The sequence below is a fragment of the Pipistrellus kuhlii genome, unplaced genomic scaffold (assembly GCF_014108245.1).
Source record: "Pipistrellus kuhlii isolate mPipKuh1 unplaced genomic scaffold, mPipKuh1.p scaffold_m20_p_2, whole genome shotgun sequence".
Taxonomy (NCBI): Eukaryota; Metazoa; Chordata; class Mammalia; order Chiroptera; family Vespertilionidae; genus Pipistrellus; species Pipistrellus kuhlii.
Genome location: NW_023425515.1, coordinates 46106996 through 46120191, shown reverse-complemented (window position 1 = coordinate 46120191; position 13196 = coordinate 46106996). Strand labels below are relative to the sequence as shown.

General features: G+C 37.9%; 1 protein-coding gene and 1 pseudogene across 4 annotated transcripts in view; both read left to right on the top strand.

The window, feature by feature from the left end:
• The window catches only part of PPP1R2 (protein phosphatase 1 regulatory inhibitor subunit 2), a 33920-nt gene extending 24270 nt beyond the window's left edge, over positions 1-9650 (top strand). Inside the window, exons 3-7 of one of the 4 annotated variants that reach the window (XM_036446012.2) lie at positions 1225-1302; positions 1836-1930; positions 3726-3830; positions 5401-5568; positions 8961-9650. In XM_036446012.2, coding sequence (XP_036301905.1) covers positions 1225-1302; positions 1836-1930; positions 3726-3830; positions 5401-5568; positions 8961-9007 — 493 coding nt within the window. In that variant the 3' untranslated portion in view covers positions 9008-9650. Of the gene's footprint in view, positions 1-1224; positions 1303-1835; positions 1934-3725; positions 3866-5400; positions 5569-8960 lie in introns of those variants that run through there. The other 3 variants (XM_036446013.2, XM_036446014.2, XM_036446015.2) reach the window with 3 other exon arrangements.
• Positions 2639-2746, top strand: LOC118725185 (annotated as a pseudogene).
• Positions 9651-13196: the final 3546 nt, after the last annotated feature.

The window sequence follows — 13196 nt, the reverse complement described above, 5'->3', positions numbered from 1 at the left end:
GCCAATTGCTATGGGGTCCTGCTGTGTCTATAATGGAAGAATTGCTGTGCTGGAGACATGTTTGTGAGGGAGGACTTGTTCCCGTAGGGCTTTGGTGCTCACTGAGTCTGTCTCTTGAATGTGTCCTTTATGAGAGTAGTTGAAATGTGGTGTCATCTCACACCGACCACTAGATACACTAGTTTCCGGATCTCCAATAGGGTGCAGTTCAGCTATTGTCTGAGACCTCCCAGCAATAGCTACCACAAGAACTACAGTTTTGTCCTCTTTGCTTGGGACTTGGCGGTTTTGTTGATGGAGCTGCAATTTATTTTGTTAAGCTGCCACAATACAGGCCATTTATATGCAAAAGCAGCTATGCGGTGCCTGGGCGGGTCTGTAGAATGTGCAGAGCAAGGCCTTGGGGTGGGTCCTCAGGGTGGGGTGGGGTCTTAGGCTGGGACGTGGCAAAAAGCAATGGCTGCTGGCAGCCTTCTCTGCCCTACCGTGTTTCCAAGTCCCCGCATTTCCAAGTCCTGGCGACCCTGTGACCCAGCGCAGTAAACAATGATTGCTGCACGCACCTCTGCAAGAGAGTCACCCTCACTTTCGGACCTGATGGCCGACAGACCAGCTTCTCCCCATAGGCTGAAGCTGGATTTCAAAATGATCAGGAGCTTGTTTCCCTTCTGGTTGAAAAAAAGCCGCGTGCCCAGTTGCCTGCCACCAGCCCGATTCACGTTCCTCCATACTTAGGCTCCTCAGCTTTTTAGCGCTTGCGCTCCTTTCTCTTTCAGCCAGCCTTCCCGTGTTTTTGGGTGATACACATCCTGTATATTAGTTGTAGTTTTGAAATTGTTGTGCGAGGCGGCAGACCAGTTGTTTGCCTGTGCTGCCATCTTGGTTTTTCCCACTAAACATAACAGTATATATTCTAAAACAGTGAGGTGGTTTTGTTTGTTTTTGCATTATTTGTGTCCCCCCATCCCCACTGAATGGAATAATCGAAGTATTTTTTTCCGATGGTTTGAATTTTCAGTATTTATCTTCATGGTTGCAGTAGTGTTGTTTTTTAATCATTCACTTGTAAATATTTGCATTGGATTGAAACTAAAGCTTCAAAGATGACAACAGACCTATAAATGCCTTGATATTTTAAGTAAATCAATTGGATTATATTTACCTTGTTTTTCTGCTTGAGAAATTATAGTTCTATTATTAATTATGATCTGCTTGTTGTCCTAGTATGATAGGTGATGATGAAGATGCATTGAGTGATTCAGAAAACACTGATGCCCTGACCCCAGATTCCTTAGCTAAGAAGTAAGTACTGATGACTATAAAGCATTTTCACTTATGCTGTTTTTAATTGTGCAGTTAAAGGCATTTTACTTGTACAAGTGTAAATAAAAAGCATGTGCTAAGTATATCTGGATTTTTCATAACAACTTTTATAGTCTTGTTTCTAGATTAAAATCAAGGTGTGCAGGTGACAGAACGATTAGAGTACCAGAGCCTAATACACTGATGGTGGTTTGTTTTTTTAATATCCCGCCTCCTGCGTTTTAACGGTGAATGTGAGAAAGGCAAAAATAACTGAATTTCTAAACAAAAGCTCTATTTCTTTGCTGTTCATTGGTTTCTTACCCTCCAGTCTTCTTGTTGCATTTTGGTTTCTACACTCATGCTCACTCTCTTGCTTTTTACTTTCCTCATCAAGTTATAGCTAGTAAGTTAGTGATGTTTTAATGGTACTCAAATGTTAATGATGTTTTAATGATACTCAAAAGTTGAACAAGCCACTGAGTTAATGTAAGAATATCAGAGTGCTGATTTCTTTGCAAATGATTGTTTAGATTAGCTGCTGCTGAAGGCTCGGAGCCAAGGTATCAGGTTCATGTAGAAGACAGCAGTGAAGATGAAGACAGTGACCTCTCACCTGAAGAACAAGGTAGTTTATTTCCTGTTCTTCTTTCAGCATTATGCTAATAATTTTTGCTTAAAATAAACCCATTATTTGGAAGATGGTAAAATGGTTGTTGTTGTTTTTTGGAAAGTATAATAGATAAGGGAGATTGGGAGCAACATTTTTAAATTCAAATTCTACTTATGTGTGTTTATTGTATTGACAGTCTTTCCACCTCAATATCAAGAATTTGGGAAAATATTACCATCTTTAAAGTAATTATTGGTGTCCCTTTGTACTTTTTTTAGTGCCTGGCATAGAGTAGATGCTCAGTAAATATTTATTAGATTAATGCTTTTTTTAAAAAATATATTTTATTGATTTTTCTACAGAGAGGAAGGGAGAGGGATAGAGAGCTAGAAACGTCGATGAGAGAGAAACATCGACCAGCTGCCTCTTGCACACCCCCTACCGGGGATGTACCCGCAACCAATGTACATGCCCTTGACTGGAATCGAACTTGGGACCCTTCAGTCCGCAGACCGACGCTCTACCACTGAGCCAAACCAGTTTCGGCAGATTAATGCTTTTAGAGTCATTGAGTGTTTGGGTGGTTTTAAAGTGGATAGAAATAAAAGCTAATTTGCCAGTTGTTTGTGCTTTTTCTGTTTTAAGGCAGAAAAACTTAATGATCCCAGATAGTCAGACATAGTAAGAAGATTTTTATTAAGTTCCATCATACAAAGAATGATAGTGTCATAGGAAAAAAGATAAAGATAATCTCTCAACAAGGATGGAAAGGCCTTTGTAGTCCATATAGCACATATACAGTTAAGGCATTTCTATCTACTCATTGTTTCTGTTTTTACAGTAACAGTGGTTATGTATGGAGGTTCAGAGAGAAGGAAGATATTTCACCTTGATTTTTATACCTTTTGAATCATATGAATGTAGAATCTAAGAATTCAAAATTGTTTATATAATTTAAACTATTTTTAAAAGGAAAAAACCCACAAGCCTATGTATACAAAGAAAAAGATGCAAGAAAGACCCACATACCCTCATAGAAAAAAAGAGAGTAGCAGTGTACTTAGAGCTTTGAAATGTGGGGACTACCTATAATATAATATATTGTAAAAGAAGTTCAGAATCGTTGCCATAGGCAACTGCTAAGGTATAATTTGCTATTCCTTTCTTACATCCTTAGAATATAGTTTATTCAATGAAATCATGATGGCCTGAGCCTAATTGTTATACAAAATAGAAATTTTACAAATAGCATAATCTCAAGTTGTATTATATTTTTTGTACCCACAGTGACTTCCTGACTTATATTTTCCCACCATATACCCTAAAAGGCCCTTAAAAGGGTTTCAGATAGAAATTCTATATCTTGTTTTCTTCATTATTCTCTAAAAACATGATCTATTGAAAACAGGGAATTTATTATTAACAATTTTCATTAAGGATTTTTTCTTTAAATTGTACTTCTGGGAATTAGCCAGCAGGGGGAACTATTGAGTAGTTGGCAATTTCACATGTTCAATTTCCACTAGTAGAGTTAATGATATGTATATATGTATAGATGTTAATTACTTATAAACAAATTACATGTCTTAAAAAGCCTTGTTTGTTGACAGAAATTTTTAGAAAAAAATGTCTTGTAACTGATAGGGTAGCAGTTAAGATACTGGCTATGGAGTCAGACAGACCTAAGTTTGTACTCCAGGTACATAAAGGCATAACTAAAAATTTAGTCATGAGAACTTGGTCTTTTTAATGGCCTTTTTTCCCCCCCTCTTAATTTCATTCTTCATTACAATATGGTACTCTGAAAGAGTGAAAACAAGTTACAAAATAATCTATAATCAGAGAAAAAGAAAAGATACTTGGCAAGATCTTTATGGAATGCTGAAATGGATGTTGGTCTCAGAACTTCTTGAAAGTGATTGATGAGTGTGATATGAACAATAAATGCCTGTAAAACATAAGTATACATGATGATAAAAACTTGGAATTAGAGGACATTGAGAAAGTACTTTGAATAGCAGTATTCTGAGAGATTTTTATTTCTTGGTGCCTTTTTGGCATTAAAATGTTTATGAATGCCATAATAAAACTATGGTGAATGAGTTTGAATGCTCTCTTGTTTGAATAAATAGTTGGCAATTTTATGTAAACTCCCTTTTTATTTTAATTTACTGGTCTAAGAAATTTTAAAATCTTAGAATTATTTCTCCATAAACAGTTGATCTTTAAAATGCTATCTATTAAATATGATCATCTATGTTTATTTGTTACTTGTTTAATGTTTCTATGGTGAATATAAATAAAAGAGTAGTCCATATTATTTCACTGTAATAACAGATTTTTCTTAAAATTACTCGGGGCATTTTTAGGCAACATTGTTTTATTTTTTATTTTATTTTATTTTTTTAATATATTTTATTGATTTTTTTTACAGAGAAGAAGGGAGAGGGATAGAAAGCCAGAAACATCGATGAGAGAGTAACATAGATCAGCTGCCTCTTGCACACCCCCTACTGGGGACATGCCGGCAATTCAGGTACATGCCCTTGACTGGAATCGAACTCGGGACCCTGGAGTCCGGAGGCCGACGCTCTATCCATTGAGCCAAACCGGTTTGGGCAGCAACATTGTTTTAAATCCTAGTAATTTCTTAATGAATAATAAGAATTTCTTAAAGAAATCTTTTTCTTAATTATAAAAATAAAAACTTAGCCGAAACCGGTTTGGCTCAGGTGATAGAGCGTCAGCCTGCGGACTGAAAGGTCCCGGGTTCAATTCCAGTCAAGGGCATATACCTTGGATGTGGGCACATCCCCAGTAGGGGGTGTGCAAGAGGCAGCTGATCAATGATCCTCTCTCATTGATGTTTCTAACTCTCTATTCCTCTCTCTTCCTCTCTGTAAAAAATCAATAAAAAATATATATATATTAAAAATAAAAACTTAAAAATATTAAAATTATCCCATAGTTTCTTGGCCCAGACTTAGCCACTCTTACTTATTTTCTCTCCATGTTTATGCATGCACATATATGCAGGCTTTGAATATAATACTTGTACATAATACTCATCAATTTCTACTCATACTGTCAACACACACACACACACACACACACACACACACACACACACACACGGTATTATAGTTTGCTTTTTTCCCCCCTATTCAACTCTTTCTGGAAAGTTTTTCAATATCTTTAAATTTTCTTCACAAATAGAACTACTAAATGGCTTTATTCCTGTATTCCAATTAAGAACCATCTAAAGCAGAAGTTGGCAAACTTTTTCTGAAAAGACTAGAAAGTAAATATTTCAGGTTTTAAAAGCCATATTCTATTGCAACTACTCAGCTCTGCCTTTGATCAAAAAAGCAACCTTAAGCATTAAAAACGAGTGTCACTGTTCCGGCAATAACAACAGATATAGCCTATAAAGTTTGCCAGTCCTTGAGCTAAAGACTTCTAAGCTTATTTTTTGTATTTTACAGAAAAAAAGCGACAGTTTGAAATGAAAAGGAAGCTGCACTACAATGAAGGACTGAATATGAAATTAGCTAGGCAATTAATTTCAAAAGACCTACATGAAGATGATGAAGATGAAGAAATGTTAGAGAGTGCACTTGGAGAAAATATGAATTCGGAAGACTCAAATCAAGGTTAGATGTTTAAGAAATATTCCTGAGACTCTTGTAATCCTTTGTGCCTAAGTAATAGACTTTATTTTGCTTTAAACTTGAAGAACCTCAGAATATTTTGCTGGCATTCAATTATGCTAAAAGTTTCTAAAACTTAAACACCTGTGACCAATCTCAAAATAATAAGGTTTTTATGCCCTGAGTTGGTTTAAGACCATATTTTATACTAGAGGCCTGCACCCTCTCCAATCTGGGACCCCATCCCTCTCACAATCCAGGACTGCTGGCTCCCAACTGCTCACCTGCCTGCCTTCCTGATTGCCCCTAACCACTTCTGCCTGCCAGCCTGATCACCCCCTAGCGACTCGCCTGCCAGCCTGATTGATGCCTGTTTTCTGCTAGCCCAATTGCTCCCAACTGTCCTTCCCTGCCCACCCAGTCACCCTTAACTGCCCTCTCCTATCAGCCTCATTGCCCCTAACTGCTTTCCCTAGCTGGTCTGTTAAAACCTCCCTCCCCCCCAGCCGCTCCCCACAACTGCCCTCCCCTGTAGGCTTGGTCACCACTAACTGCTCTTTCCTGCAGGTGCAATTTGTATGATATGTTTTCAGTGTACCCCCCAACTGCTTTTTCCTGCAGGCCTGGTCGTCCTCAACTTCCCTCCTCTGCTGGCCTAGTCACCCCTAACTGCCCTCCTCTGCAGGCCTGATCACCCACAACTGCCCTCCCTTGCAGGCCTGGTGCCTCCCAACTGCCCTCCCCTGCTGGCTATCTTGTGTCCACATGGGGGCAGCCATCTTTGACCACACGGGGGCAGCCATCTTGTGTGTTGGAATGACAGTCAATTTGCATATTATTATTTTATTAGATAGTATAGAGGCCTGGTGTATGAGTCAGGACTGGCTGATTTGCCCTGAAGGCTGCCCCAGATCAGGGTGGGTATTCCTTTGGGGCATGGGGCGGCCTGGGCGAGGGGCCTGTGGTGGTTTGCAGGCCGGCCATCCCCTCCGGTGACCCAAGCATAGGCCAAGGCTGGGGTTTATTTATCTTCTATAATTGAAATTTTGTAGCCTTGAGCGGAGGCCAGGGCCGGCCAGGAAGCTTGGCTTCCTCCATCGCCGGGGGAAACCCAAACCTCCTGCTTGCTGCAGCTCCATGGCGACCACCATCTTAGTTGGGTTGATTTGCATACTCACTCTGATTAGCTGATGGGCATAGTGGAGTGATGGTCAATTTGCATGTTTCTCTTTTATTAGTGTAGATTACATGACTATGTATTTTGGTTTACTTGATTTTAAGCAATGATGTTTATCTTTTTATTAAGCTGTATTTTATTTTTAATGTTTTAGATCCTGTTTGATATTTCATAATTTAAATTAAGGTTTAAGCTTTTTAAAAGAAGTTTTTAATATGAACTATTTGTTTTAATAATACCTTTGGGTGCAATTTGTATGATATGTTTTCAGTGTTGGTTCTTTTGACTGTAGGATTGACAGGTTATTTGGCTAATTATTTTTTTTATAAATCCTCACCTGAGGATATTTTTCCCTTTTTTTTTTTCTTTTTTTTTAGAGAGAATGGAAGGGGGCAGAGGAGATAGAGAAACATCATTTGTCTCTTGATTGGTTGCCTTTTGCATATGCTCTGAACAGGGGCTGGGAATGGAACCTACAACCCAAGTAAATGCCCTTGACCCTTCAGTGTTCGGACTGACCCGTCTAACCATTGAGCAACATAGGCCAGGGCTTGTTTTGTTTTTTTAAGTCTCAGGCAGTATGCCCCTGCAGCCTACCAACTCTAGATTTTATTTATTTTTAACAAGCTGTTATTTTGATATTCCATGAAGGTGAATCTTCTACACCACTAATGTAGATGTTGTGCCTGTTTACCTACCTTTTATAGTTGCAAACATGCTTTTCAGTGGAGACATAACTTTATTTGTTGTGCTTTGGATGGCTAAGTCTTAGGAAAGTAAACCATTATATTGTTTTGCTGAGCATATGTGAAATATAAGTGACTCTGTGATAGAATCTGATAACTGTCACAATAAAAATATTACAATATTTTTTTTATATTCCATATTAGGCTTTATTTAGCCTTTCATGTAGTTGGTTTTCTGTTTTATTTTTTAACTTTTTTTTATTGATGTCAGAGGAATGGAGAGAGAGGGGGAAAAAAAACCTCAATTTGTTGTCTCACTTATTTATGTATTCACTGATTGATTTCTGTCCTGGTATCAAATCTGAAAACTTGGCATACCAGTTTGGTGCTCTTAACCAACTGAGCTATCCAGCCAGGATGATACAGTTTACTTTATTCAACATTTCATTTCCAGTTTATACACTATACTCTGCTTGGCTTATATTTGACTTAAACAACCTTTATTTGGATAATTGTTATATATTTTTTTAATTTATTACCCACTTTTAGTTGGCCTTTCTCCTAATGGACCTTTGTTTCCCATTTACCTATGTCTTAGTGATTTATTTTGATGTATTAAAAATGAATGTTTCTTTGGTCACCAAGTTGACACTCCAGTTTTGCTCAGACTTTCAATATCAATTCTTAATGACTCTGGTCAAACACTTACCTTATTTGCCTATGGGAACTTGCACCAGCAACACTGTGCCAAAGGTTAAAGGGATTTCTTTTTTTAAAACCACAGCTTTTGAAAAGTAGCTCTTTTGGTCTCTCTAGTTGTAAGAAATTAAATTTCACACATACAGTACATAAATATATTTTATCATTTAAAAGCAGTTTAAATTTGTATTAGCTCAGTGCTTTGTTTTTCTTCAGTGGAGATGAAGTACTACTTACATAGGAATATATTCTATCTAGCTTCATAAAGTACACAAAGATAGAAAAGACTACAAAATAAAACAGAGAAGAAAGTTCCTTATTTATCCTCTACCCTTTTTTTGTTTAAAAAAAATATTAATCAGCTTTTAAAATCTCCAGATTTTATAGAACCCATTACTTTTTAGCATTATTCTTCTCCCTCTCCCTTGACCTTTGTTTTATTATTGTTTTTATTTTTTTTAATGGCATTTAAAATCTGAAGAAATATTTTATAATTTTGACACCATAAACGCTAATCTTTTTATAGCTTTGGGTATTTGAGTTATAATTAACTCAGCTATCCACCTATGCTTTACTCACAGAAATGTCAGTCTGAAACCTTTTTGTCTTGTCACCAAGTTGACACTCCAGTTCTGCTCTTTAGAATATTTAGGGGGTATGCAGATTCTTTCATATCAAACTATTTTACCTACATGAAATATACTATATTTGTTTTTAGATCTTTTTATTTGTTAATCATCAATGGTAGTGGAAGGGAACTTTATCTCAGGGAGTTCCCAGCTTGATAATATACAACAAATTATATTGATTGTTGTTGTTTTTTATCTTTGCAGGATCTACTACAGGTGACCAACTGCAAAACAAATCACAGAGTTCATAGAAGAGATTTGTTCAACACTCATTGTTGATACAACCCGTTACTATACTGCTCTTGTTATCTACAATTCATGACTTAAGTACCAAAATGCATACCAATGTTGCCAAGAATTAAATAACTTTAGAGACTAATTAGACTTGAAAATGCCTAATTGATATATATATATATATATATATATATATTCATATATATATATTATTGTGCCTAGTACTTCACCACAAATACAGCATAATATCATCAGTCCAAAACTGCATTACTTTTTTAAGAACACTGGTTAATTTGTATAAGATATCACATAGCTCTTTATGCTTTAGAGGTTAAATAATATCTTGGGAAGTGGGAGGGGACTTAATTTATTTTCTTCACTTCTAGATGTGATAGCTCATATAAAATTTTTTAAAGTAAAAATACAATTGGAACAACAGATTATATAGGCTGATAAATATTCAATCTGAAAAGTATTTTAACACATTTCAACTTGATTTTTCTCTTTAAATAAAAAAGATTACAAGAATTACTATTGCATTTTCTGGCCTACTACCTTTAAAATTCCTTTGAGTTTGTTTATGTTATCAGGGAAAGGATTAAACTTTTTCCTCACGAAAACTAGCTTTATTCACAAATAAATTATCAGGTTAAACTTGCACTAATGTCAGCTCTTCTTTTGTACACTTGATTGGAAGACTTCAGATCAGTTTTTTTTTTAACAAAAATAATAATAGTATAGTTTCAGCATTCCCTTTATATGTCTGTCCTAACCACCTGCCTTTGTTTCCTACTCCTTTCCACATATATGCATACAGTAATCCTTTACCTTTATAAAGGACTAGAGGCCTGGTACACGGATTTGTGCATCAGTGGAATCCCTTGGCCTGGCCTGCGGGGATTGGGCCAAACCAGCAGTCCGACATCCCCCAAGCGGTCTCAGATTGTGAGAGGGTGCAGCAGTGCACAAATCTGTGCACCTGGCCTCTGGTATGCATATAAGATACTTGGTTAATCTCTTTTTGCCTTGCCCCCTGTCCCTTCCCCTCTGAGATTCATGAGTCTTCCATGTTTTCTGTGTATTGAGCATCTGCCTCCTGGTGGTCAGTGCGCATCATAGCTACTAGTCAACCGGTCGATTGGTTGCCTAGGCTTTTATATATATAGATCATAAAGATTTCCGTAATATTAGGAACTCTTCCTTCTCTCACATATTTTATTATTTGTTGCAACAATGAAAATCTTATTTTGACTATCAATGCCTTTTTTTTTTTAAATATATTTTATTGATTTTTCACAGAGAGGAAGAGAGAGGGACAGAGTTAGAAACATCGATCAGCTGCCTCTTGGACACCCCCTACTGGGGATGTGCTCGCAACCAAGGCACATGCCCTCAACCGGAATCGAACCCGGGACCTTTCAGTCCGCAGGCTGATGCTCTATCCACGGAGCCAAACTGGTCCCGGCCAATGCCTTTTTTTTTTTTTCTTGTAATATGTGGAGAAAATTGATTTAATAGCAGTACTATAGACAGGAAGTACAATGCAACTGCAGAATTTCTACACCACTCTGATTTACAGCCTGCTAATTAATTTGCTATTACTAGTTTATTGTTTGACTTAAATAGACCTTAGGAAATAACTGAGTTGTTTGCATGATGAGAGAATGGTGTGTAACTAGTGATATGAAGATAGTTCTTAATGAACACTTTTTAATTAAAAATTTTACTCTCTGCTTTAAGGGAATATGATAATGTATACTATGACAAATGTATTTTATTCTTCTAACACAGTAAGATTGAGGTTTACTCCCCCACCCCCACCCTCCCCCCCTGGAATGAAGTGCAGTTCTGTGTTTCGTGGTTTAATGATAGTTTTATTTTTATTCAATTATTTGTATCTTAATTTTTTGTTAGTGCTCAAATAATTCATTATATGAACAGACTTTTAAATAATTTCTGTATATTGTACATATTGTACATGGCTTTTATTGAACAGCTTATCTTCCACTTACAAGTTTATGGAAATATCAATATGTCAAATAAATAAAAAGTGGGAGAGCCCTGGCCAGTGGTCAGTTGCTTGAGCGTCATCCAAAAGGTCACCTGGTTCAATTCCCAGTCAGGGCACATACCTAAATTACAGGTTCGATCTCTGGTGAGGGTACTTACGGGAGACAACTGATAAACGTTTCTCACATCAATGTTTCTCTCACTCTCTTTTCCTCTCTAAAAAATCAATAAAAACATTTTTTTTTAAGTGGGAAAATTGTTTGCTGTTACAAGAATGTTATTTTGAATATCTTTCTAAAATAGAATCCAATCAAAGCACTTCTGAACTGCAGGTATAGTATTCTAACTATAATATGTTAGCTAATAGTAGCACCAAACTATTTCTTGAAACTCAATCCCAGGCAAACTCATTTCTTGTTTTTAAGAAATGTAGAACCCTAGTGGTTTTGCTCAGTGGGTAGAGTGGCAGCCTGTGGACTGAAGGGTTCCAGGTTTGATTCCAGCCAAGGGCACATGCCTGGGTTGCAGGCTTGATCCCCAGTAGGGGGTGTGCAGATAGCAGCCAATCAATGATTTTTTCTCATTGATGCTTCTATCCGTCTCTCCTCCCTTCCTCTCTCAAATCTATTTTAAAAAATACTAAAAAAATAATAATAATAATAAGAAAAAAAGAAACGTAGATAGTTATCTCAGAGAAATAAGACATGGCAGATAGCATGTCCAGTAGGATTTTGGAATTTGAATATAACTAAATAAAACTTTTTATCAAATCATGAGTTTCTAATTAACATGGTGTTAGATTATATAAAAAATGAGCCTTTGTGATTCAAGTTAGATTTTCCCTTTGGAGAAAGTTACCTATCAATGTTCAGTTCCAGCTAAGGTAGATTTTACATTCAACTTTTTAATCAGTATTACTTCCTCAGCTTAACTCTTTTGGTGTCATTTCTACTCATTCTTTAGTCTGAAATTCAGCAGTGATGCTCTTGAAAATTTAATAATAAAATGGTGTAAATGGATTATTAAAGTAAGAATAAATTGAAGATTAAGGGGAAGAGCCATTTTTCCCTAGACTTATTTTGTTTACATTTTTGCTCTTAAATTGGTACACTAAATATATTTATATATAAATATAGGACTTTCTTTCACGGCCCGCGTAGAAAGAGTTCCAATTCAGGGTTCAGCTTCTGGAGAAGGGCCGCACACAAATGAAAAGAGACTTGAAGAAATTCAATTTGGCGATTTGGGGGGCCAGGCGGTAGTCCAACTCTAGTGGGAGAACTACCCCTGCTCTGGCCCTGCCATCCCCTTTTATTGAGGCTTTGGAGAAGACATCTTAAGCAACATAAACAGAAATTTACATGTAGCCCTTAGGCAGGAAATAACAGAAACTTGTAGATTCTGCTTCAGCTAACAAAATTTCAACTAAAGGTTAGAGCAATTAAGGTTGTTGACCAGCCTTCCTGGCTTCCTGTCAACATCTCTTTTTCAGTGAAACTGATTTGGTTTCCAGCATATAAAATCTTAATATGCAAATACACCTAATGGCCAAACAACCAGTCCCTATGATGTGCCCTGCCCACCTGGGGATGCTCATAGAACATGGTGGGTGTCAGCCGTGGCAGGATGGTGGAGCAGGTGAGCAGGGGTGCCAGAATAAGGTGGGGCACCGGTCACGGTCACTCAGGTAAGCCTCTGGTGTTCACTGAAAATTCTTTGCTCCCGCCCAGCACTTGCACCTGCTGCTGGTGCTGGCCACACTCACACCGACTGCCTGCATCCAGCACCGACCACGATCTCTCAGCACCATCAGCAGGTGGGAGCAGCGGCTGCCAGCCCCTATCATCCCTCAGAGCTTCTCTACCTCCCCCAGGGGCGATCAGAGCCAACAGCCGCCACTCACACCCACTGCTGGCAATGGAGCCACTGCTCACACCCACTGCTGGCACCGGCTCCACTTGAACTTGCAGCCGGAGCCGCCACTTGCACCCACTGCTGGTGCCCAGCACCTGTCCTTATTTTCCCTGAGGGCTTTTCTATCTCCCCCTATTCCTGCAGGGCAATTGAGGCAGCAGCCACCACTCACACCCACTGATGGCGCTGGCCCTGCTCGCTTTGCACCATCAGCGTGTGGGAGTGGCATCAGCGGGAGGAGGGCTTCTGACTGACGGGACCTGGGCCCTCCATGGGATAGAC